Source organism: Barbus barbus (genome assembly GCF_936440315.1).
Source record: "Barbus barbus genome assembly, chromosome: 32".
Taxonomy (NCBI): Eukaryota; Metazoa; Chordata; class Actinopteri; order Cypriniformes; family Cyprinidae; genus Barbus; species Barbus barbus.
Genome location: NC_136760.1, coordinates 21426342 through 21453785, shown reverse-complemented (window position 1 = coordinate 21453785; position 27444 = coordinate 21426342). Strand labels below are relative to the sequence as shown.

Genomic DNA, 27444 nt, shown 5'->3' with positions numbered 1-27444 from the left:
ATCAAGATGATGAACATGACCATATCATTCCAGTCCATAATGGAAGAGGCCCGTGGGAATCTGAAGATCCGACCCAAATGGAGAATAATTTACACGATTACTGCTGTTGAACTCTTTTGCAATTATGCAAGTAATCTTATTGACATCTACAATGGTTACTGTTTGATTCCAAACAGGAAGCTTGGAAATAGTGTAGGTGTTATCCACATGTCTGCCCACTGGGGGCTCTCAGTGACAGCTCTGCTCTGCTTCCTTTACTTTGTGTCTCAGGAAATGATGCCAGGAAGCAGCCAAGCTGTGGAGGTGGATGAGGTGGAAGATTTAGCACAGCTGGAGTGAGTCATCGCAGCAGTCAGCTGATGTACACTTCCTAGTGTAGACTGTCAAAAGCCACACTTGTAAAATTTAATTATATGAACAAAACATTAATTTGCACATCAGATAGCATGCTGAGTTTGTCTGAATTGTTTTAAAACATGAAAACTTTAACCAAAGTGTGCATCTTATTTCAGAGAGGTGTGTGAGAGTTCTGTTCTGCTGAATTTGAAGAAGCGGCTTCACCGGGATTCAATTTATGTATGCATAACCTTTTCCAGACAATGAAATGTGATCATGTCTCTTACATTCAGTTGTCTTTTTAACTCAACGGTTTATTAAAACCAACAGACGTATATTGGTAATATGCTCTTGTTCATCAACCCCTTCAAACCTCTCGGCATCTACACTGAGGATCTGAGACAGCAGTACCAGGGTAAAGAGAAGCACAATAATCCACTGTGAGTGCTTTCACTTATGAAAATTCAAGCAGTGTTTGGCAGTAAAGACTGATTTTCGTTGTCCCTGTAGTCATATATATGCCACAGCAGATGCTGCCTTTTGCCAATCTCAGAATACCACCCAAGAGTACTGTATCATCATAAAGTGAGGAGGATTATTGGTATGTTTCATATGCATATACACTATACGTATGCAATACACATTTACGTTTGCATACACATACATAAACACACATTTATGAATCCATATTCATAGAGACCTACAGTACACATACATATGTACATAATAGACTACATGTATATACACACATATTCCTACAGTATATATTATAAATTTGAATGAATGTGAATGTCTCAACAGTGGACAAAGTAGATCAGGGAAGACAGAGGCTGCCAAGCTCATTGTGCATTAACTGAGTTCCATGTATCAAGGCAGAAATGATAAATTACGTCAGGTAAATCAATTTATTTACATTTAGTCATTTAGCAATTTATCAAGACATAAGGAAAATTAAGACAAAATCACATAACTGAAAAAGATAATCTCCCTCTCATCAGCCAATGGATGTTTTACCCATTCTTGAGCGCTTTGGTAATGCCAAGACCATACTGAACAGCAACTCTAGCCGATGTGGAAAGTACCTACACATCCACATACGCCAGTAAGTGTACTGCATGTTGATTTAAAGGGTAGTGAACATTAAATGAGCATGATATGACCTCTCTTTATTTTGTTAGTGGTGTTGTTGTCGGGACATCTTTGTCAAAATATCTGCTTGAAAAATCAAGAATCGTCTTCCAGGTTAGATGTTTGTTCATAAGCTTGCACCTTAGTACACCTGCAAGGAATTAAATGAAACCGTTTTCCTTTAGGCTAAGGAAGAGAGAAACTACCATGTGTTTTATGAACTGTTGGCTGGAATGAATGATTGGGACAAGCAGGATCTTTACCTGCAAGGAGCTGAAACTTACTTCTACCTCAACCAGGTAAAATAAAAGCCACTTAAAAGCCTATTCGTTTATGATATTTGTCTAATATTTCCGTTTTAAATGCTTTTAAGGGCTTGGAGACCATTGGTTTTCATGCAGATCAACTTGCAACCATTTGGGCTATTCTGTCATCGATCCTGCAGCTGGGCAACATTTGCTTCAGCTCCTATGAGGTGTGGATGCCTGGATTACCTCTTTTAAAAACAGTTTTAGCTTTTAGCACCCTTAAAAATGTATATGCTTTAAGCTGTGTGTTTGTACCCCCAAAAAATTAGAGTGAATCGTTTGAGGTTGCCCGTATTTTTTAGTGAAGCCGAAGCTCGGATAGTGGGAAACCTCTTGCAGGTGTCTGCCGAGGCCTTACAAATGGTCATCACACACTGGGTGACTGTGAGCAACTCATACATTGAACTGTGAACAGTTTCGAGGAGCTGTGCATAAACTTTGCCAATGAGCAGCAGCAACAGTTTGTGAACAAAGTCCTGGTGGCCCAAGAGCAGGTCAGTGTGTCCTCAGCCATCATATTGACAATTTATTCTCACATTTTTCCAAGTTTAGAGGCCAATTATGAAAATATTAACACCTTGAGGAGACTTTGTACCATTTGGACTTGATGGGAACACGTTTTAATCTATATTTACCATTTCCAATGGGACCAGCAATTGTAATTCTTGAGATACCACACCATAAATGTGGCTTCTCAGATACGTTTTTTGCTCTGGAAATAATTAATACTTTAGGAAATAAAACAAGTGGTTGGCTGTGTGTTTTTGTTAGGAGGAATACAGTGCAGAGCAGATCCAGTGGTATCCAATTATTCTGGAAGACTCTAATGGCTGTCTGGATCTCATCTCAGCACGGCCGTATGGAATCCTTCGCATCCTGGATGACCAGACTTGCCTTCTTCAAGTAACTTCCCATTTCAGCTTTAAACCAGACATTTGAGTGAATTTAATGTCAACATTATTTTGAATAATCTTATACTACAGCTCAATTATGGATTTGGAAGTCTTCTTCTACTTTAATGTGATGTTTAAATATCACAAAACTTGAATTTCCACCAAAATGACCTAGTGTTGATTCAAATGCAAATTATACTACAATGGATTTATGGGCTGCCTTTGTCTTTTTTGCCTTTCTTTTTTCTTTGGCTCTCTCCTTCTTTTTTTGTCCCAGGCTACAGACCACACGTTCTTGCAGAAATGTCATTATCACCATGGCAACAATCCCTACTACACCAAGCCCAAAATTCCTCTCCCAGTGTTCACAATATATCACTATGCAGGCGCTGTCACATACCAGGCAAGCCTGATCTGAGCGTTCACAAAATGTTTTATTCATGAAAGATGATTGTTCTGACAGTTTACCCAATAATCTTTTGATTTCCATGGCTAAAATACTTTTCTGGCAGACATTTTGGCAAAAACTCCTTATATTTCCTTACCAGGTGCACAAATTTCTAAATAAAAATCACGATCTGTTTCGTCCAGAAGTGTTAGAGCTTTTTGCCTGCAGTCGTTTACAGGTAAATTCATCTCATGTTCATGGAAGCTCACTTCACACTGTCCTCAGTGATTTGTGATGTGTCAAGATTGCAAAGAAACACAATAATGTGTCCACTATTATATATTCATGAGACTGTCAACACACCCAGACAAAACAAAAGAGTTAGCAACAACCCATATAATTTATGCAAACTTTAGGTCTCATTAAGTTTTGAAGGACCAATGTTTGGTAACAAATACCTGTAACATTTGGTATTGCCATTTGGTGTATGTATTAGGCCAATATGAGAATATGTGTAGATAATTTAAATTATTTTTTTTATTTATTTTTTTAGGTGTAAAACTACATTTATACGATGCTAGTTTAAACCAAACTATGTTAAGGTAATTTCAGCTGACACTATATTTAATTTACATATAGTCTCTCTGGTTGTGAACAATTATGTTTAGAATAAGCAAGCACAAATGTATTGGTGGACCACACAGCTAAGGCATGGAGGGATACTGGAGACCATTCACATACGAAAAGAAGGATTTCCTGTTCGCATCCCTTACGCTCTGTTCATGGAGAGGTAACACGCTACAGCAGAAACTAGGACATTCAAATACATTATTAGTGGTATTACTGTGTGTGTGTGTGTGTGTGTGTGTGTGTGTGTGTGTGTGTGTGTGTGTGTGTGTGCGTTTTTGTGACATAAATTTGTATAATGACACAAGTATGACACAGGTATTACAAGGTTAAGGTGACTTTTCAGGACATTGACCCATGTCCCCACTTTTCAAAACGCTTATAAATCATACAGAGTGAGGTTTTTTTGGGGAAAGTTGAAATGCACAGTCTCCTGTGAGGGCTAAGTTTAGATGTAGGGCAATAGCACATACATTTTGTACAGTATAAAAACCGTTATGCCTATGGGATGTCCCCACTTTTCACAAAAACAAACATCTGTGTGTGTGTGTGTGTGTGTGTGTGTGTGTGTAATTATATTTATTCCATGCCTGAAAATAAAATTTAGATTTTTATAGATATTTTGTTGTCCTCTTTTTTATTTATTTATACACACACACACACTAACAATCATGGACAATTCATGTAATTCCTTTGGTCAAAATGTGTGTGGATCTTTATAGGTGAGTTTTAACTACATTTTTCTAGCACCGTTTCTTTGTCTAATTTCAGATATGGTGTGTTACTGGCCCAGAGACATGCACACCAGTCTTGTAAAGAGCAAGTAGTGACTTTACTGGAGACTATAGGAGCAGAGGAAAGCCAGTACCAACTAGGACTCACTAAAGTACAGTAACATAACTCTTTACATTTACATTTATTCATTTAGCTGACGCTTTTATCCAAAGCGACTTACAATTTCTATATATGTCAGAGGTCGCACGCCTCTGGAGCAACTAGGGGTTAAGTGTCTTGCTCAGGGACACATTGGTGTCTCACAGTGGATTCGAACCCGGGTCTCTCACACCAAAGGCATGTGTCTTATCCACTGCGCCATCACCACCCCATACCACAGCCTAGGTTATTTTGACTCATTCATTTACTACATTAACACTAAAGACCCCACCCTCTAATGGTTTCCTTTCATGTGAACACACACAGGTGTTTATGAAGGAGAGTCTGTACCAGCGGGTGGAGGAAAAATGGAGTAGCACCCAAACATGGGCGGCAGTCACCATCCAGAGGAACATTCGCGGCTTCATCTGCCGGAGAAACTTCCGTTTCTTTAAACAGAAGGCTATCGTCATTCAGTCCCACATCAGGGGCCACCAGGCTCGGTATGTGCAGTGATTTCAAATTTGATAAACCTTGAGAGCATGATAAAAACAGAAGAGAATCGAATGTGACTCTGAATGTGAAGCAGTGGCGTCCTCTTTCTGTTACAGAAAGTACTACAAGAAATTAAAGCAGTCCTTCACTCATTTCTGGGCAGCTATGATGATCACCAGAGACACCATCAAGAGACGTCATTGGAGGGTGAGAGCTTTTATCTCTCCCCTTATCTCTAGCTCTTTCAATCCTTTGCCCCGTGTGCCTGTGGCTTCTTCTTGGCTTAATTTGCATATATATAAATCCACACGCTTCACTATATTAGCTGTTTACCTATATGGTCCATTGCTAGGTAACCAAGGCCATGTTATTAATATGTGACAGCTAATACAATGCAATAAATTCCAGCCTCACTCCTCCCATTCTAAATAAAGGATTGTTATAGTAATCATTATATTAATTCACGCCAGCCAGTTTTATATTTTATTATCTAATGCAATGACAGTCAAATACATTTCCAAGTTAGTCATACGAGCCACTGAATATTGATTAGTGTTTCCTTACATTACGTGTGAACTTGCTTCAGAAGTCATGAGTCTTATAATATATTTTACTCTTTGAAAGGACTTTGGACTGTTTGTGTGCTGAGTGAATTCATGAGATTGTGAAATTCAATCTATCGCTCTTAAAATGGCACCCATAGTTTCCGATTACTCAACCTCTATAGCAAACAAATTCCAATTTCATTTCAAATTAAATAAAAATTTTATTGGTTTCCATTCATGTTTTTTTTTTTTTTTTTTTTTTTTTTTATATAAATTTATCCTTTTTTTTTGCACACAATGCAAAAAACAAAGACAAAAATCAATTATTAATACATTTATGTTTATTCTCTGATTCATGTAGCATGTTTGGTCTCTCTAGTGCGTCATGGGCTGTTTAAGAGTGTGTATACATGTAAGAAATATCAGAGTTAGGTGAGGTGAGCTCCACCCGCCCGCCTGCCTGCCCTTTCATCTTTGATCCTAGGTGCTCTCTTTATTCCTCACTTTCTCTCTCATTCCTACAAAGACCCACCTAAGCACCACTTCTCTTGTGTTTGGATTTCAACTAATTTCATCAGTTAAAGAGCACTTTACATGGGGGCGGCTACGTTTGTTTCAATATCATCCTAGGTAGGTAGTGTTTAATATTTATCCATATTACACATGCTAATAGCAAACAGAGAGATTAATGATACAGAGAGAATTCAGGGCGGAAAATAAGAAAGAGATAATGTCAGTTATGTGAGACTTTAAGATTTGTTTGATGTGGTGTAATATGTTGGAAAAAGCTTTTAAATTCTAAAAGGTTCTGGCTTTTTTTTTTGGATTTACACTACCAGTCAAAAATATTATACTTATAATGTTATACTTACACATTCTTTATTATTACTGTTTTCAATATATGTAGAATAATATTAAAGTTTTTTAAAGTATTACATAACACAAATGGAAATATGGGAATCATGTTCAAATGTTTTTGAGGTTCCTCAAAATCTAGATGGCAACTCTCCACACTCTCTCAGCCTTCATGAGGTCCATCATGGGATGATTTTAAACGGTTCCCATGTATGCTGGACACTTAATGACTGCTTTTCCCTCAGGTTTGTTAAAAAGAATATGAATAAAAATGTTAGTTTTGTAAAAAAAAAAACAATTTATATTTATGAACAAAAATATGTTCATCAGAAAATGAGTCAGTCCAAACCTTTGAATGGTAGTGAGTTATATTTAAATGATCCACTAAGTTATATAACCTGCTGCTTTCAGTTCTGTTTCCTTGTAACCCCTCATTGTTTTATACAGTTTGGACTATGTCCTCCTCAGCTGTCATACACTCTGCTGTCAAATCACTTTGTAGTAATTGTTATGCATTTGTGGTAAGACTGGTTTGTGCTGTGGTCCTCATTCAGTGGGTTTAGCAGCTTTGTGCATATGTTGTATGATAGTATTTTTGCATGTCAGATAAAAAATGTTTAATCTAAAAATGGTTCACTGGAACAGGCAAAAAGTATGGCAACACTGGTGGCAACACTCCAGAATACTCTCAGATTTGTTTCTACAGTATGTAAAAATCAGTGGGCTTATTTTCCGCACACTGTTTTCTGGCAACAATGATACACAAAACAGAAAAGGCCAATTAAACACAATGATAATACTAAAAGATAAGATAAAAAAATGGGTTTGGTGACTCATATTTCATGTAATTCTTTTGTTTGGGGAGGAGCGAGTCATGGGAGGGTCTTCTTAGGATATAAAAGAAAGCCAGCTGCTAAGAATAGTCCTGTTTACCTTTGCATACGATGTCGTGAACAGGTAATAGAATAAATGAGTGGAATAGCTTTACAAAATAAATCTCCAATGGTTCAGTCAAGAAGAAATTAAACATTAAAATATGCAAATGGCTAGAGAGTGGCATAATGTTAAACTTTTTTAAATATTAGATTGTGTTTTTGATTGTATTTTGATTTGATCAGGAACATACTGATAGAACCAGAGTGAAGGAAGCAGCAAAACCTACATCTTCCTCTTCAGAGATGGTGAGACACTCTGAATCTTTTCATTTTTATAGATGTTAAAAATTTTCTTTCGTTTTGACTTGTGCGCTCAAAGTCTCTGAGCATCTGATTTTTATGGACTTGGACATAATTTAATCGGTCACTTCTGAGTTAAAAGTTAATTTTGAACAACACAAAAGAATGAAATGCTATATTTTTCCTGAAGGATGTGGGAATATTGGAGATCCCGGCAGACCTGTCGGCCAGATTACGCAGTGCAGCAGGTGAGATCCTTGATACTTTATAACCAATTAAAAGTACTGAAATTATCCTTTAAACTGAAGTATAAGTACTGTAATTTTACTCAATTAAAAATCAAAGTAATAGATCAAACACACTTGAGTGAAAGTATATAAGAGTTTCCATATTAATTTGTAAAAGCGCCTAAAAGTAAAATGTAAACTTTTTTCTTGACTGATGAAATCAAGAGACTTTTTTGATTCTTTGTCATCAAAGTAACTTTGATTAACAGGGTTTTTAAAGCAACCTATTTACAATTTTCTCAATGGTTTGACAATTTGAAACTGTTAAACTGGATTCAAGATCCTGAAAGGTGTTTCCTGACTTTTTTCAATTCACCAGCAGCCGATTTTGTTTAAATTTGACAAAATTCTAAGTTCAAAAAAGGCTGTAATGCTCACCTAAGCTGCTTTTACAGTAAAAATGGAATATTGTGAAATATTATTGCAGTTTAAAATAACTCTGGATTCTTTGATGGATATAAGCATCTTTTGTAACTGTCCATTTTGATTAATTTAATGCATGAGAATGCATAAGAATGATTGACGTTGTTCACACTCAAATTAAGTATTTTAAGTAACTGATTTAATTAAACTGTATTGCTTTGAGTAAAAACTGTGTTGTAGTAACTGATGAGTATCCATATTTGTATTCACATTTTTCAATGATTGCTTTCAGGACGTCCTCAAGGATCAGGAGTGACAGAAGTAGGTCTGCCACAGGTCAAAGCAGACCACCACCTCTCATTGCCTCACGACATTGACAGACACCCTTTCTCCCAATATGCCAACACAGTCCTGGAGGTAGAACTTAAAAAGCTTCCTAACTAGTTTTGTGGTCTTCACAAGCAATTTCCATACCTGTGAATCGATTTCATCCATTTTTTTTACAGCAGTTATCTGTTTTCCTTTCAATTAGGACGGATGGTGCCAACCGCAGGGCTTTCCGCTTCAGAAGCCTCTGACGTCTCTGGATCCTGATGATGCCCGTACAGCTCTAGAAATCTACAAGCTGGTCAGTACAGAAACTAAAAACATATTGACGTGTTTTGCGTGAATGGATATTTCACCACAGAAATGTTGGGTATTTGAAATCTTGGATTTTGAATTAATCCTTCCTCATCTACGTTCTCCTTTAGATCCTGCGTTTCACAGGTGACTCTGATCTGACTGGATGGCAAGAGCAGATGTTGGGGAACTATATTGTGGAGAAGAGCCAATTACGGCCCAGTATCAGAGATGAGATTCTAGCACAACTGGTGTACCACACTTGGGACGGGGATAACGAAGAGAGTGCCCTGCGGGGCTGGTTGCTCCTGGCCTGCTGTCTGAGTGCCTTCACACCCTCTCCTGCCTTGGAGAAACCCCTGCTCAAGTACGTCTATAGTAATAGTATTATAAACCCAAAAGAGGGGTCTTTAGAACAGGAAGAGAGCGGACTGATGTAACATTGCCATTGGATGATTATTAAATTTTAAATTTCCTAACTAAACTATACAGATTGTCAAATTTCATATTGATCAATAGATCAATTCAGTACAGTACAGAAGTCAGTGTTTCTGTACAGCTATTGGTTATCTCCAGAATTAAAAATAATATGTATTATGATTGTCAGGTACGTGTCCGACCGAGGTCCAGGGGAGTTTCGTGCTCTGTGCCAGCACAAGCTCCTCACATCCCTCCAGCTCCCCTCTCCTGCCTGCAGACAACACCCTCCGAGTCAACTCGAGTGGACAGCCAATCAGAGAAAAGGAAAGATGGTGGTGGAGGTTAACACTTACAATGGTGAGGGCTGTAGTTTTCTTAGAAAACTGAGCTGATGAGCTGTACCTGATAACTGGAATAGTTATCAGCAAAAAAATATTGGATTCCCAGTTTCACTGTTCATTCCAAGAGAACTAATTATTATTAATATGTTGGAGTATAAATATATTATTAAAGTATGGTGTTTATTTGATGTTCACTGTTTTTATTTTTCAGAGGAAAGGTTAACTGTGGAGGTGGAGTCTTGGACCACAGGAGAACAACTGGCCTATTGGCTTCTTAGCTACAGGTAGCTAATAGATAAATATGTCTGTTTTTGTGGATGAATCTTGCAACAAAAAAAAATCTTCCAGGATATATTTATCCCCAAACATTTTTAACATAAAAAAATCATGTTCATGAAAACTCTGGCAAGTTTTTTTCATTTCTATAATGCAACAAAATGATAAGTATGTGTGTATGTATTTATTTATTTAAAATAGCATTAATAAAAGATTTCTAGCTTTCTAAGTTATTTTGTGACATATTTGACCCCAAAATCAAAAAAAAAAAAGGAAAAATAATTATATTGTACTATTTAAATTAAATGATTATATATGAAATCAGTGTTATATGTATATATACACACACACATATATATATATATATATATACAGTATATATATATATATATATATATATATATATATTTGTTTTTATTATTATTTTTTTTCACCATGTAATATTGTATGTGAACCTAAAATCATGCTGAAAGGCATTCCTTGACTTTTTCAAATTAATCAGTAATTACACTACTGTTCAATAGTTTGGGGTTAGTTAGATTGTTTAATATTTTATTAGTTAATTAAATTATAATGTACTATAGAAATGTTATATATATTTAATAATTACTATAAAATTAAATGTTGTAAATAATATCTATATCTATCTATCCATCTATCCATCTATATATATATACTCCCCTCCAAAAGTATTGGGACAGTGAGGCTAATTCCTTTATTTTTGCTGTAGACTGAAATCATCTGGGTTTGACATCATATTTCCAGGTATTTATATCTGGATCTGACACACAATTTAGACGATATCACCTTTTGTTTGAACCCACCCATTTTTCATGTGAACAAAAGTATTGGAACAGATAGAATTAACATAGATTACAATGAAAAAGACTTAATATTTAGTTGCAAATCCTTTGCTTTCAATAACTGCATCGAGCCTGTGACCCATTGACATCACCAAACTTTTGCATTCTTCTTTTGTGATGCTTTTCCAGGCTTTCAGCGCAGCCTCTTTCAGTTGTTGTATGTTTTGGGGGGTTACCCCCTTCAGTCTCCTCTTTAGCAGGTAAATGGCATGCTCTATAGGGTTTAAGTCTGGAGATTGACTTGGCCAGTCTAAAACCTTCCACTTCTAGCCCCTGATGAACTCCTTTGTTGTTTTGGCAGTGTGTTTTGGGTCATTATCTTGCTGTATGATGAAGGATCTCCCAATAAGTTTGGTTGCATCTTTCTTTAAATTGCAGACGAAATGTTTCTGTACACTTCTGAGTTCATTTTGCTGCTGCCATCATGTGTTACATCATCAATGAAGATTAATGAGCCCATCCTAGAAAAAGCCATGCAAGCCCAAGCATGACATTACCTCCACTGTGTTTCACAGATGAGCTTGTATGTTTGGGATCATGAGCAGATCCTTTCTTTCTCCAAACTTTAGCCTTTCCATCACTTTGGTAAAGGTTAATCTTTGTCCCAGAATTTTTGAGGCTCATCTCTGTACTTTTTTGGCAAATTCCAACCCGGCCTTCCTATTCTTCTTGCTAATGAGTGGTTTGCATCTTCTGGTGTAGCCTCTGTACTTGTGATCAGGAAGTCTTCTGCGAACAGTAGATTGTGATACCTTCACTCCTGCCCTCTGGAGGTTGTTGCTGATCTCACTTACAGTTGTTTTAGGGTCTTTCCTGACAGCTCTCACAATGTTTCTGTCATCAACTGCAGTTGTTTTCCTTGGTCTACCTGTTCGATGTCTGTTACTTAGTACACCAGTGGCTTCTTTCTTCTTCAGGACATTCCAAATGGTTGAAATGGCTATATGGTTGGTTACATCTCTTAACTATAAATGCAGTTTGAACAGGCAAAACCCAAATCTGAAACTGAGCGTAGACATTCAGTGCTAATTATTGTCTGAATAATCATTGTGATAGGACACACCTGGGCAACAAAATACACCAAATACGTCAGTCACATTTTCCAATACTTTTGCTCACATGAAAAATTGGTGGGTTCAAACAAAAGGTGATATCTTCTAAGTTGTGTGTCAGATCCAGATGTAAATACCTGGAAATAAAAGCCGGCATGTAAATCTCTTGTCTGATATTCATCTTTTGATGTCAAACCCAAATGTTTTCAGTCTACAGCAAAAATAAAGGAATTGGCCTCACTGTCCCAATACTTTTGGAGGGGAGTGTATGTATATATATATATATATATATATATATATATATATATATATAAAATCAATTTAACTATTCTATAATTCATTATATAATTTATTTTAATTGCAATATAATGTGCAATATATACAACGGAATTATTTAATATGTAATTAATTTAGTAGTTTAGTTTATTTAGTTTTGTTTAGTTCTATTTAGCTATTTATAGTCCAAACTTCTATTTTTTTTTTCCTCTCAGGGGTCTGAAAGAAGCTACACGGGGCTGGTCTGTGTCTCTGCTATCTGGGGAGGGCTGGACTGACCTGGCTGGCTGTGATTTTGTAATGGATCTCTTGGCTGGAGTGGAGGCTGATGTGCCCCTGGGTCACCCACCCGCTCAAACCGATTACTTCTTTAGCAACGCAGGCAACAGGTACGCCTCTATAGAGCTCAGTGCTGACAGTTCATTCAAAAGGAAATTGTGAAATTGCTGATTCATTCCTTTGTTTTTAATCCATTATGTCTTTTTTTCAGTATGGCAACCACCAGCCTGGATGACTTTATACCACCTGCTCCCTCTATGCAAGCCCCTGGTTTCCCCTCCTTTGAAGCATCCCCATGGGACACCTATGAACCCTCTTCCACATCCCAGGGTGAGTGTCCAACCATTCCTAGGAAACAGACAGTAAATTTTGAGTCATATTCTGTTGCGTAGCTTTGCAGAGGGTCGATGAAAGAAATCAAAGTGAATGAAAGCTACGGTATGAGGGTTGGGACCAGGCTCACCCTGTAGAGTAAATAAAATTATGGTTTCACTCTGACACTCCTGAAACATTCTTTCTTTCAGGATCTCGAGGTCGACAGATGGATGCTTACGTTGATGACCTCTTTGATCCTGTGTTTGATCAGGGTCCTCCGGTCAGTATCATCCAGTTCAAATATATAAACATTTTTGTACAGTTTATAGTCAAACCGGCAGTCTACTTTAAATTCACCATTAATAATAAAGTCATTATTTTATAGCAACTGATCAATATATCTGTTGATTTTTAGTGAATTATAAATGAAAAGTGTGCTTGTGCTGTCTTTCTTTAAAATAAATGCCACTGTAGATTTTTTGATATTTTTTTTTTTTTTTTATTGTTTTACATTTATAGAGATGGAATACGGGTCATGACTCAAACTCATGTCACCTGCAAGAGCAGCACAGCTCAACATGTCAGAGCACATTATCACTAGGCTACACAGATATATTGTTAACATTTATTAAGCCAGCAAAGATTACATAGCTTTGGCACTTATTAACTCTGAGATCTATTTGTATTGCCTTTTATCTCTGAGGGCTGGCCTGAGTTCTTACTATCTGCATTTTTATTTGTTCTTTATTGATAGGACTTTGAACGGATGGCCATGCTGAATCGTAGAATGAGAGGAGGTGGAGGTATGATGCCCAGCATGTACACCGGAGCAGGTAAAGTTTTTATCTGTTTAATTAGTGTATAGTGATTGATCGATAGTGATCCAGATATTTAGAGAGCAGTGAAGCCAATATAATGCTGATACAAATGATACAATTTGATGGTAACAAATAAGATTGCTGAATTTAAACAATTTATTTACACATTTATTTATATTTATTCATTAATCCATTTAGAAGACTCATTTATCCAAAGCAATTTACAAAACATTACAAGCAATTTTTCATAGAGCCAACAATGCTCATAGTATACAATGGCAGGTTTAGAACAACAATTTAAAATATATGAATGAAAATATACAGTGGTGTGAAAAAGTGTTGGCCCCCTTCCTGATTTTTTTTTTTTTTTTTTAATGTTTGTCACACTTTAATGTTTCAGATCATCAAACTAATTTAAATATTAATCAAAGATAACACAAGTAAACACAACATGCAGTTTTTAAATGAAGGGGAAAAAAAAATCCAAACCCACATGGCCCTGTGTGAACGTGTTTGCCCTCCCCCCTGTTAAAACATAACTGTGGTTTATCACACCTGAGTTCAGTTTCTCTAGCCACACCCAGGCCACAAAAGACCCCACAACAACATCTAAAGAACTGCAGGCCTCACTTGCCTCAGTTAAGGTCAGTGTTCATGACTCCACCATAAGAAAGAGACTGGGCAAAAATGGTCTGCATGGCAGAGTTCCAAGACGAAAACTGCTGCTGAGCAAAAACAACAAAGGCTCGTCTCAGTTTTGCCAGAAAACATCTTGATGATCCCCAAGACTTTTGGGAAAATACTCTGTGGACTGACGAGACAAAAGTTGGACTTTTTGGAAGGTGTGTGTCCCATTACATCTGGTGTAAAAGTAACACAGCATTTCAGAAAAAGAACATCATACCAACAGTAAAATAATGGTGGTGGTAGTGTGATGGTCTGGGGCTGTTTTGCTGCTTCAGGACCTGGAAGACTTGCTGTGATAAATGGAACCAGGAATTCAGCTGTCTACCAAAAAATCCTGAAGGACAATGTCCGGCCATCTGTTCGTGACCTCAAGCTGAAGCGAACTTGGGTTCTGCAGCAGGACAATGATCCAAAACACACCAGCAAATCCACCTCTGAATGGCTGAATAAAAACAAAAATGAAGACTTTGGAGTGGCCTAGCCAAAGTCCTGACCTGAATCCTATTGAGATGATGTGGCATGACCTTAAAAAGGCGGTTCATGCTCGAAAACACTCCAATGTGGCTGAATTACAACAATTCTGCCAAGATGAGTGGGCCAAAATTCCTCCACAGCGCTGTAACAGACTCATTGCAAGTTATCGCAAACGCTTGATTGCAGTTGTTGCTGCTAAGGGTGGCCCAACCAGTTATTAGGTTTAGGGGGCAAGCACTTTCTCACTCAGGGCCATGTGGGCTTGGATTTTGTTTTCCCTTCATAATAAAAAACTTCATTCAAAAACTGCATGTTGTGTTTACATATCTTTCATTAATATTTAAATGTGGAAGGGGGCCAACACTTTTTCACACCACTGTATATAATATTTACAAATTATTTTTGATTTACATTTTTATTTAATGTAATAATTTTTTTTTATTTTAACATCCAGTCATTTTAATATTAATTATTGTTTTATTTAGTTTATTTTTTTATTTAATTTTAATATTTAAAATAAGACCTGACATTTATTTTGGACCTGACATTAGAATGTATTTTGTATTGTTGCTAATAACATCTGTTGTCTCCTTTAATTATTATTATTTCGGTTTTTTTTAGGGTTTTTTTTTTATACAACTTATGTTATACTACTTATATCTGTTATTAATCTGTTAAAATACTATTTCAGTTGTATGCTTCCTCCCCCACCCCTAGACACAATGACACATACACACACACGCATGCTCACAGACATATGAATGCAAATTCAGGAGCTAATCAGAATTGTAATGTTGGCTATATGTTTGTTTGTCCAAGTGATTCTATATTTGGCACATGTAAATATTGTCACCTTCTTTACTTACATAATAATAATAAAAAAAGAATGTATTTTGTAACTGGACTGTTTACTCCCCTTATCATTTAGGAATGCCAATGAATCCTGCCATGGCTGGCTATGGTGCCACACCAATGATGCCAAACATGATGCCTACTATGCCCATGATGCAACCCATGCAACGTAAGCATCCTGCTGATGTTGTGATTCTCTGATAGCATAAACTGTTTAATGCTTACCCTCTTCCTACTGCTTGTTTTGGACGTAGCTATGATGATGCCAACTGAGTCTGTCAACTCACAGCAAATGGCTGCTCAGCAGCAGACCTTTATCAATCAACAGGCTCTGCTTCTGGTGAGTAACGCTTCTGGTATAACATTATTATGTTCTTACATTTGTAACATGAGTTCATTCAATGTAAAGAAGACAGATAAATCTATTTTTCCCTGCAGGCTCAGCAGATGACAATGCAGGCGATGACACTGTCCCAGAAGCAGCAGCAGGAAGAGATGCGAAAACGCGAGAAAGAGTCAAAAAGACAGTCACCACGTCAGCGGCGACGCTCTCCTCCGCGTGCACGTTCACCTTCACGCTCACCCTCACCCAAACCCCGAAGGCTTCCCCAGGAAGAAAGAACCATCCCTAAGACCCCCAAAAAAGCCCCAAAGACCCTTCCAAAGCTCCGCAGTCCAGAGGTACAGGAACTGATCAGTGCTGTAAACGCTGTAAACGTTTACGCTTCAGATTTTTCAATGACTTGATTTGTTCTTTAAGACACAGCCTGAGGCAGAGGTGGATCTCAGGGCCACAGAAGATCAAGGGTCCTTTCAGGAGAAGAGGAATTTTTTTCAAAAGATCGGTGAGTGGACACTGTCAAATCAGAATCCTTCAAATGTCTAAAATAAAACTGCATAAAAGATAAGATTTTCACTATCTTTATGCATCTCAGGAACATCAGAAGCACGCCCAAAGTCTGCGCCAAAGGTTGCTAAGCCACTGATATACGCCACTCCACCAGAAGTGGCCCAACCCAAATCACCTCCACCAGTACAGACTGAAGGTAAGACGTTTGTCACAACACCTAGGGCTAAGTTTTTGTGGTTCATTGTGGTCTTTATTTAAATTCACACTTAAGACATTCTAATGTCTTCTTTAGTCTTATTTAAGATTATAATGTGTTTTGAAGTTTATAAACCATTCTTCACATAGTGAAACCACTCCCAGAACCACTCCCTAACATCCGAACACCTGAACCAGAATCTCCAGAACCCACATCTCCTAAACCAGAACCTACTAGTAACATTAGAGAGATCATCAAGCGGTACCAGAGCCGGCCCTCTCCAGAACCTAAAGCCTTCGAGCCTGTCAGGTGGGCCAAGAATTGACATGAATTATTATAAAGCAATAGCTTGCTCCACCTAGAGACCACTTTTCATAATCCAATGAATTCCTAGTGGATAAAATCAAGTGTTGATCTTTTTTATTTCTTGTGACATTTCCTGTGTCACTCTGAATGTGTGCACTACGGAAGTAAAATGGGTTGCTAACTGTGATGCACTCTGCAACCTCTGCTGTTAAACTTGCATAATATTATGATGCTTTTCACTTGGAGTGATTACCAGAATGTAAGACAAGGAATAATGTGGACTTTGATCTTCACAGGGTTCCGGCCAAGCACTTTGCAAAGAAAAATGATCCCAAGGAAGAGGCGCTGGCCATTCTCAAAGGTCAGGGACCTGTCTCTAACCAGAAGGTAGATGATACCGACCTGAGTGATATGCCATAATCTGGTGTTTTAGATGTTTTGAGCTCAAAGTCAAGGATGCAGAAGCTGACAATGAATCTCTTTTTTTATTATTATTTGTGCTGCAGAAACAGTGGGAACAGAAGCCTCCTTCACCCCCTCAGCCGCCTGAGTCCCGTGGCCCTCGTGAAATCTCTAACGATATGAGGCAGAAGCAGCGTTCACTAGCTGACCTCTTCGGCTCGCAACGTTCGCATGCTTTACCTCGAGCCCGTGAGTCCATCCCTCCTCCACCTCCCAACATCCCCGACCCACCACCAATGCCTCCTCCTGTCCTTAGTAAGTGATCTTATATATCTTATACATCTTATATATAGGGGTCATTTCTAACATATACGCAGTACACATGGTATGTCAAGTATGATTGAAATCGTATTATTTCAATTTCCTTAATCATAATTAGCACAATCAACTGAACATGAGGTGAAATTAAATAATTCACTACTTTTTAGGTTTGAGTGGGTGTCGTCATTTTTGTAATGCTACTATGCATTAAAATGAAAAACTGACAATTCTTTCTCTAATCAAAATATTCCAGGTGTTGAAAACTGGCAATTTATTAAGAAATTTTTTAAATTAATAAGAAATAATTAAAGTGTTTTGTTTTCCTTCCTGTAATCAAAATATTCTAGATGTTGAAAACAAGTAATTTATTATTTATTTATTCACCTTACCTTACTTTACTTATTCGCAAATTTTTCCTTTGTGCAATTAAAATTTTACTTTTTTTTCTTTCCAATTGTATTTGATCTGTTTTTATGTTTTAAATAACAATTAAGAAAAATATATATATATATATATATTTCTTAAATTTTTCCATTCTCTCTAATAGAAAAAAAAATATTATTTATTTTTGTTTTTGTTTTTTAAATGTGTTCTCTTGGGGATATTTGGATAGATGGATCATAAAAGAGATCATTTGTAACACAGGGGTATGCACATAAATTTGAAAGTTAGATATACATATGCAAATTTGAAGAAAGCTGTGAAGATTTTAATCTCTAAAGTTCAAATATTAAGGTAATATAATTTATCATTTCTCATCCTTTATGTGTTCCTAAAGATCAGTTCAACAAGATGGTTGAGGAGGAGAGTGTTCGCTCCCAATTGCACAGATTCTCTGCCAGCGTTTACTTTTCCTACCCCAGTATGTCTGGCAAACTCTTCCTGCGCAAGGAGGTAACTAAGTCAAGAGAGTTTTATGTGACTTTGCATAACTCCTACAAAGGTTATCACGGCTGCTTCTGGCTAACTTAAGTATACTCAATGTATTTGTGTTTTCTTGTGCGCAGCTCTTTTATCCCAGGGAAAAATTCAACCACCCATACATTCTTAATTTACTCTGTGAGCAGGTCAGTAGCAAACATAGTATTATACAGTGCAAAGTTTCAAAATTGATATATTTTATATTAGTTTGTATACATCAAATTCTGGGCCATATTATCTACTGTTTTTGTGAACTGCAGATCATGCGAGACACTTACTCGGATACTTGTCTGAGGATTTCACGTGAAGAAAAGCGGAAAATGAAAGATCTTTTGGGTATGACAGATGCTGTTTTTTAATCATCTGTAACCATGTACCAGTCTAATAATATTTCAGATAAACGATTATGGACAGTTCAGCTAGTTGCTGTGTTTTTCTCTTACCAGCAAGCTTCCATATCGGAACCCGTATCAATTCAATAGATGACACCCTGAAGAAAAGAATTGTCATGGCAGCAAGAGACAACTGGTCCAATTACTTTGCACGTCTCTTTAATGTGAAGGTGAAATACTTGGCTTTTCTTACATAATGCGCAGAAACATGCATACAGAAATTTGTTAAGCACTCTGAAATATTTTTGCATGTGTGCTTCAACAGGTGGGGAATGGAGGAGATGCTCAGATTCTGGGAGTGTCACATAGAGGAATCAGACTGCTGAAAGTGGCCAGAGCTTCAGGCATAAACACTAAACACCTCAGACTACTCCACAGCTACAGGTACAGGACATATGACAGGATAGAATTGCTGTGTTAAACAAAAAATAAAAAAATTCATTCATTCCTGTAATGGCAAAGCTGAATTTTTAGTAGGCATTAGTCACCTGATCCTTCAGAAAACAGCACCAAATTAGCCAACCAATAGGCTGATTTGGAGCTTAAGGAAATCTTGTTCAATGTTGAAAATAGTTCAAAAGAAGAACATTTATTTGATATAGAATTCTTTTGTAACATTACAAATGTCAAGATCTATTCCTCGCTGATTAAAAGTATTATTTTCTTAAAAAAACAATTATTGATCCCGAACAATTGAACAGTAGTATATAATATTCTATAGTGTTGCAGTTTATATAACCATATGTTTATACTGTTCAGTTTTTCACAGGTGTTGTCAGTACAGCAGCAAGGGGCTGATAAAGTCGTGATCTCTTTGAGTAATGAGGAGTTGGAACTTCACTCTCAACAGGCACCACAGATCGCTGCTGTGATTTATCTCTTCCTCATGGAGCTGATTACGGTGCCGTGATACTAACCTTAACACATGTAGCTTTCATTTTTCATTTAAAGTCACCATACCTGACCTTATTTACTTTCATGGTCTTATAAGGAATTGTTGATGCAGTGTATTTTATTCATAGGAAAAAAGTAAAAAAATATATATAAATTGCTCTGAAACAACTCAGGCTCTCTTTTTCAATTTCTCAACCCTTCTCCTTCAACCCCCTCCATCCTGATATGCAAAACCTTATTTTCAAAATCCAAACAATTGCCAAAGGATTAAATCCCACCAGGTTTTACATTTTTTTTCAAATGTAATATCCTGTTTCTTTCGCTATATAACAAGTAAAATGGGTTGTGGTTAAATGTTGACTTTAACAATGACATTAACTATTATTGTGCATAGTTTTAATTTCAAAATTTGCAAAAACAATGATAAATGTGCATCTTACCTCCATTTGCAGAACTCAGACTATGTGATTGGTGTGAAGAGCTATGTGACAGATGACAAGAGCTTGCTGAGCTTTCACAGAGGCGATGTCATCAAAATCCTCAACGTGGACGGCCTCAAGGACGGTGAGAAGAGAACTTGAGAGAACCATTTCAGATTGTGGATCTCCTTAAACTTTACCTTAAAAATGAATATGTGTAATTTCTATGCCATTAGTGACACAATCGTAAAAACATGTTCAAAATTAAAAGAAAAAAAACATTGGTTAAGCAAAAAGTCAATGTCTGACCATTAAAAACAGGCTTTCTAATTTGCTAATACACTAAGGAAACAATTAGATTAATTTCTGCTGTTAGGCCTGTCAGCAGTGACATGGCACAAGTGTTATTTCCCAGGACACATATTTTTTAGGAAATAAGAACACTTAATGCATGATATTTAATAGAGATGTTTATATATCGAATATCACTTGTGTGTATAAATAAGTAGTACAGCATAAAACCTGAAAGGAATTTACTATTGTTTTTTTTTTGTTTTTTGTTTTATTTTTGCAGGATGGATGTTTGGTTCCAGTGGGGGCCGTTCTGGGCTCTTCCCGGTGGACGTCACTCAGCCTTGTGCCCCACCAGACTACCACAGCAGCAACATGGAGCGGCAGCTTGAACGGAAAAAGAGTATGAGACTCACTGGCTCTTCCTCCAGTGTACCAGCCAATGGCCCCATCACCAACATGCCTGTCAATGGCCCTGCGACCAACATACCTGCTAATGGCTTTGTCTCCAACACCAATTTTGCCCGCTCAGTGGCTAGCAGTGTATACAGTGCTGACGTGGGGTCCATCCAGAGATCTGAATCAGAACATCAGCAGTATATCATGACTGAGTTTGCCAGGAAGTTCTTCACAGATGCTATCAGCAGGTGAAATCTTCTGGAAAGCAAAGGAGTTTGCATTATACTTCACAAACGCCACTTGACATTGATTTCTTTCTTTCTTTTTTTCAGACAAAACAAAGACAAAAGTCTTAACGAGATGGTGGAATACACTCCAGTACGTATACATCTCTTAGTCTCTCACTCGATGCATGATGGGATTTTATATGGTTGTTTGATTGTTTTTGTTTGCTGTGTTTTTGTGTATTAGAATCCTATTCAGGAATCACTGATCCTTTTCTCAGACAATGATCTTAATCGTCTGGGTGCTCAAAACTTCATGGGTAAGTTAACAAATGTACTGAAAAACTGTAAGTTCACCCTTTATTACAGCAAGAAAACTGGGTTCCCTGCATGGGATAATGTACTGTCAGTGGGTCATGTAAAATAAAATCAGAAACCCAGTAAGAAACAAAAAGGTCTTTTATGTGTAGTTTGGTTTTTTTTTCTTATAATGACAGACTAAAACATGGTATGATCAATAAGTCATGAGAACATCATGACATCAAAATTAGTTCAGCTTTTTTTAAGTCAGTTTAATGTAATTCAAGTTAAAATGACTTATAAAGCTAAATTGATTGTACTTGAAGGCAGCAACTTTTTTTAAAAGTGTATAACTGTACATTATCCCACTTAAAAATACATTACATAAATTAAAAATAAAATAGATTTCTATGTCATTTAAAATGGCAAAATAAATCAAATTAATGAATTAATCATCAACTTGGCTTTAAATTAAGAGTTTGGAAGAATAAAAAAGCCTAATATGGCTATTTATAAAATTGCTTGCCTGGAAAAGTGTTCATTATATTTAGTTGTTGTTATACCAAAATATTTGCTCACAGATTCCATTCCATTCTAAGTATTTGACACAGCCGTCTCTTTGTAGTTTTGATGCAGTTTATGATGGATCAACCTATGAAGAAAAATCAGACCGAGAACAACTGCGTTAACTTCATTTTGCAGGTAAATGTTCCCTCCAAATGTAGAGTATATCTTTTGAGAGATATTGTGAATTTATACATCTGTTTCATGACTACTTGTTTTGGTTTAGTTGGGAAAAGAGAAGGAGTTCCTCAGGGATGAGATCTACTGTCAGGTCATCAAGCAGACCACAAAAAACCCAGTGAAGTGAGTAAATAATACTTGTACACTACCATTCAAAAGTTTGTGGTCAGTAAGTAGTTATACTTGGAAGGACACATTCAATTGATAAAAAAGTAACTGTAAAGACATTCATAATGTTATAAAACATTTCTGTTTCAAATAAATGTTGCTACTTTGTAGTCATTAAAGAATTCTGAAATGTTACCAGCCCTAAATTTTTGAATGTGCATATTGTTTGCTGATTTTGTAGGGAGAACTGCACCCGTGGTTGGCGTTTGTTTAATCTGGTGACTGGATTCTTCCCCTGTTCCAACACTCTCATGCCATATTGCACCCGCCACCTGGAGGCCATCATTCAGAATGCCAACCACCCTTTTCAAGGTACAGTATCCACTTGTGGATTTTGCTATACTATATGATTAAAAAGTTATTTGCACCTAATTGTATCAAGAATAGCTGTTTTTGTGTTTGCATTGGGTTGTGTGAATATAATATTTGTTTACAGAACTGGCAAGTGTGTGCTTGAAGAATCTCAAACGATCACTCAGTTTCGGAGGACGCAGACACATCCCTTCAAATTCAGAGATGGAGGCCATTTTGGTAAGTGAAGACACATGAGAAAAGAAAATATGTTGAACAGAGCAGATGAAAGTATGTGAAATTGTTTTTTTGCACTGCAGGCTGGGAGGAACTCTCGTCGGCTGCCCATAAAGCTGCCTGGTGGAAAAGAATTTGCCTGCAAGATTCGCAGCTTTAGTGTAAGTGAGGGCCGCTCTTTCTATTTTGATTGTATTCAGATAATGTGTTGTTTACATGTAGTGCTTTTCTGTAGGTCGCATTTGAGGTGGTACAAGACTTTTGCATTGAGATGGGCGTCTTGAATCCAGCAGAAGTGAAGGAGTTCTCCATCCATGCCACTAAGAAGGGGGGTAAGATATCTTTAGTCACTCGTATGCACACTTGAACACATATCAGACAATAGCCCCTTTCGCACCACTTTAGTTCCAGAACTAAAAGTACAGTACTAAAGTACTGGGACGATTTTGCACGAACTATTTCCCAGTACCATTTAAAGGGTTGCATTCGCCCAAATAGTGGGTACTATGAAAAGGTTCCTGCGGTGCGAAAGGGCCTAATGCTTTCTAACTGTGGTAACCATAAATCCCTCTCTTTAGGTGATGAAACACGACCAATTCACTTCGATGAGTATCTTTTTGACTTCCTGCTGGATGATGGCTCCATCTCCCTCTCCTTTCATCGAATACTCTGGAAACAGCCCTTGCAGTTCAGCAGTGAGCTTTATCTGGAGTTCCACTATCAGCTGGTACAAAAACAATCACTTTTGAATTTGTTATTATGTGAAATATTAAAGTAATAACACAACCTCTGTTTTACATGAATGAATATCCAAGATTCCAAGATATATATCTTGAAATGTACTGTATACACTACCGTTGAAATGAAATGTATACACACTACACTGCTATTCTAAAGTTTGGTGTCAGAAAATTTTATAATGCTACAGAAGATTTAAAAAAATATATTTTAAAGAAATGCAACAATTTATTCATCAGATAATCTTGAAAAAAACATACTATGAAAATATGAGTCGCCTCATCTGTTTTCAACATTAATGAGAAATGTTTCCGGAGTACCAAATCAGCATTACACTTAAGATTGGCATAATGGCTGCTGAAAATTCAGCTTTGCCTTCACAAAAATAAATCACATTTTTAAATATATTAAAATAAAAACGTTATTTTCAATTGTAGCAATATTTCACAATATTACTATTTTTATTGTATTTTTGATTAAATAAATGCAGCCTTGGTGAGCATAAGAGACTTATTCATTGAAAAATCTTACCAACCTCAATTTTCATTTCATTTTCATGTACTTTATAATGGATTTTATATTTTTCAGCTTGTGGCTAACTATCTGGGAGGGAGGCTGTTGCTGGCCACGAACAGTGCTACAATCTACCAGCTGTTGGCAGAGTTGACTGCTCTTCAACACCTTGCACTTGGGCTGACTGAACTACCCTCCAAGTAATTTGATATATCTCAAATGTTTGATTTCTTATCCCTAAACCTTTCGATGAAACTTTTCATTAATTTCAGCTGACAGTTGAATCATTGTTTTAAACCTGACACATCTTTACATGTAATCAATTTTCATCTTCAGCTCTGAGGTCAAGCAGTACCTTCCCCGAATGGATCAGCTCAACTCCAGTGACGAAAGACTTCTTGCTACTATACGGGCACAGTTTTCTACCTTAGGGCCCCTCAGCCATCTTGATGCCAAAGCTCGCTTTATCAGTGAGTGAATAAATCTGATTAATGTTTCCAGATAGCTGTTAAACCATTCCATTTATTGATTTCACATCCTTATATCCATATAAACAAACTCGTCAACTTTCCAGAAAGTGTCAGTATGCTGCCTTTCTTTGGATTTGATGTATTCACCGCTCAGAAAGTAAGTCATCGCAGCTGCCCCTCTCCCTCGCTGGTGGCAGTCAACCATGAATTTATCACAGTCCTTGATCCCAAATCACAGGTATGACATCCTTGATCTGTCACTCCAATTCAGTTCCCATGATGTTTGTTGTGTGTTTTAACCATACCCAACCACAACTAAACAATCACAAACTTTGCAGAACACATGTTTGACGATGTCTATGGAGGATGTGCAGTCCTTGCGCTCAATCCGTCCCAAAAAAGACAAGCTGCCATCAGTTGAGATCAGCTTTAGTGGCCAAACTCAACCCAGGACTGTGAGCTTCAGTCTAAAGCAGGTTCGTATGTAGATGATATATACAATATACATGTGGTCGTTTTCAAGAGCTGGTCTTATTAATATTTGGTTATGGTTAATGAGATTGCTCGTATATTGATCCCTCGTGTCTCCCAGGCGAAAGAGCTGTGCCACACCATTGCTGTGATTATGGAAGAAGAGGTGAAACCCTCCTACGGCAGTTTGTCCAGTCGGTCTGGAACTCCACACTAAACAACCAACATATGCAAACGTCACCTAATATCCCATGACTTACTCTAAAGTTCAAATATGTCTCCTGCCATAAAATATTGCAGTCGTTGTATTTAAAAAAAGATGTATAAATGTTTATGTAAGATCAAGGTTAATGCTTACAAAATGTTTAATTCAGTATAGACAGAGTTTTTCAGGGGTGTAAAGATACTGCAGAAAATATACAATTTTCTATAAAAAATATCATGGCGTTTTGAACTTTTTGGAATGAACATTAATGATTTAATAAGTATTATTTAATGTAATAATGTTTTTTTCAAACATATAAGTGTTTAATTTAGCATCATTATGACTTTATACCAACAAATGGGGATGATTTGATTATATTTATTATAAGGCTGACCTATTTTGTATGTGTTATCATTATGTTGAATTATTTGCCTCCAAATAAAAGCAAACTGATTAGTGAGTATAGATGTTAAACTATTCAAATTTTAAACTATTAAAGTGTAAAATGTCTTCTGAAGTGTAGTTTTCATTATTTTTCAATAAATATCACTGATATCTCTCCTCCTGTCAGAAAACCGAGAAAATATTTTTCTTTACATTTTCCGTGCGGATACACATTCAAAGAGCGATATTTATAAATATGCATTTATTATAAACCCTATATGACATCAAAGATTTTTTTATTGCAAGTATAAACAAGAATAAACTTCAACAATTAAATACGACATTGGATGACATTATATAGCCTACAGTTTCACAAATTTGGCACTTTTTTTTGTGTTAAAATTTTTTTGTGTTATAATTGGGTAGTTAAAATCACAACGCAAATTATGTAATTTGGGTAATGTTGAAGAAAATGTACATTTATGAATATAGTATTTTTCCAATAAAATAAATACATTTCCTATATATTCTTATTATTATGTTTACAATGAGGAAAATAACAATGTATCACATATAGTTGGATTTTGAAGCAAGGAATTTTGACAATTCAGACCACAATTCCTTAACAAGGGGACATTTGAAAAAAAAAAAGACGATCAACAGATTCAATACAGAAATTAATATTGAAATGAGAATTACCAAATTTTGATGTAATCTTATATTGTGCAATTGTGGGGTATATATTGTGCATTATATATTTTTAAATGTAATTCTTTTACTAAATGTATAAGGTAAGAACCATGCTTTTTTATCTATTAAAAAATTCCCCTCGGAGTAATTATTTTCCTTGATTGAAACACATTTCTTATAATTTTACTACTATATTTTGGGTCGTAAATATATGACATCAAAGGTTTCACTTTGCTATGCAGGGCAACTACGTCAAACAGAGGCTCCGCCCTACGAGCCAGACAACAGCAAGCCGATTACCCGCCCTGTAGTACTGACCAATCACAAAGGACAAAACAAAGCAAATCCCGCCCTTCAGATAACACTGACCAATCAGATTCCACTACATCGTCCCTGCACAAACACACCACGCCCCTCTAGTCACTAACATGGCCGTCAGCAGGGAGCGAGTCCAAGGATTTTGAGACGAATATTATTTGATTCTGCTTAAACACTCTTGATGATTGACGATGCCACTTGCGGGTCGTTGATGCTGCAGCTCAATAACGTAAGTTTACGTCGATTTAGTGGGATTTGAACATGTAGCCAGTAGCATTTAACCCCTAGGCCACCTCTGTTAACATGAACCAGCTGTTTAGATTATTTATAAATGGCTTAATGATATTTATATATAAAAGACTGTAACTTTGACAGCTCATTTCAACAGTGAGATACAGCAGGCTTGTTTCCATCAATCTCAAGCCTTGATCTAACAATCAACATGCCAAAAAATGGGAGCTGTCTTTCACATGACTATAGGTGCAATAATAATCTGAAATATAATATTGTATTATGATGTGCAATTCATAAATGCAAGCTGTTACTGTAAGTTATTTGATAACTTTATGTAATACCACTGCTTATTTAGGGTTTCTCTGTAGAGAAATATACATATTACTAAAGAAATGTCTCTACAAAACTGTCATATTGTTTTAAAGCTTAGACTGTAGATGTTCAGATAAATATTAAATACTCTAGTTGCATAAACACTAGGTATTTGTGTAATTCTGTCACCTTATAAATCAGGTCAGC

General features: G+C 36.6%; 1 protein-coding gene and 1 pseudogene across 2 annotated transcripts; both read left to right on the top strand.

Annotated features, from left to right (window-relative positions):
• The first annotated feature begins 207 nt into the window (after positions 1 to 207).
• On the top strand, positions 208 to 6624 carry LOC306852733 (unconventional myosin-XV-like; annotated as a pseudogene). The gene is made up of 17 exons: positions 208 to 335; positions 513 to 576; positions 667 to 776; positions 847 to 921; positions 1138 to 1231; positions 1335 to 1438; positions 1515 to 1578; positions 1650 to 1939; positions 2042 to 2266; positions 2544 to 2675; positions 2943 to 3068; positions 3214 to 3291; positions 3722 to 3843; positions 4452 to 4566; positions 4881 to 5056; positions 5165 to 5255; positions 6616 to 6624. The product of its transcript is annotated as an unconventional myosin-XV-like (transcript).
• On the top strand, positions 6123 to 25858 carry LOC306852100 (unconventional myosin-XVB-like). The gene is made up of 42 exons (XM_079388733.1): positions 6123 to 6223; positions 7567 to 7629; positions 7814 to 7871; positions 8566 to 8690; positions 8806 to 8901; positions 9026 to 9261; positions 9502 to 9671; positions 9867 to 9939; positions 12338 to 12511; positions 12613 to 12731; positions 12926 to 12996; positions 13471 to 13549; positions 15624 to 15716; positions 15802 to 15887; positions 15986 to 16228; positions 16308 to 16392; positions 16483 to 16593; positions 16743 to 16902; positions 17196 to 17286; positions 17406 to 17616; positions 18401 to 18516; positions 18630 to 18689; positions 18804 to 18879; positions 18990 to 19105; positions 19201 to 19319; positions 19695 to 19836; positions 20282 to 20393; positions 20823 to 21186; positions 21271 to 21316; positions 21410 to 21482; positions 22088 to 22164; positions 22253 to 22329; positions 22556 to 22686; positions 22811 to 22905; positions 22986 to 23063; positions 23138 to 23234; positions 23481 to 23629; positions 24229 to 24353; positions 24490 to 24623; positions 24728 to 24861; positions 24962 to 25099; positions 25216 to 25858. The coding sequence occupies exons 2-42, from the start codon at positions 7627 to 7629 to the stop codon at positions 25309 to 25311; spliced, it is 4839 nt and encodes a 1612-aa protein (XP_079244859.1). The 5' UTR covers positions 6123 to 6223; positions 7567 to 7626; the 3' UTR covers positions 25312 to 25858.
• Positions 25859 to 27444: the final 1586 nt, after the last annotated feature.

Excerpts from the sequence above, each read along its gene's own strand:
- LOC306852100 (XM_079388733.1), top strand. Across the intron at positions 12,512-12,612 it reads TTTAGCAACGCAGGCAACAG|TATGGCAACCACCAGCCTGG; the intron begins GTACGCCTCTAT and ends TCTTTTTTTCAG. Across the intron at positions 12,732-12,925 it reads ACCCTCTTCCACATCCCAGG|GATCTCGAGGTCGACAGATG; the intron begins GTGAGTGTCCAA and ends TCTTTCTTTCAG.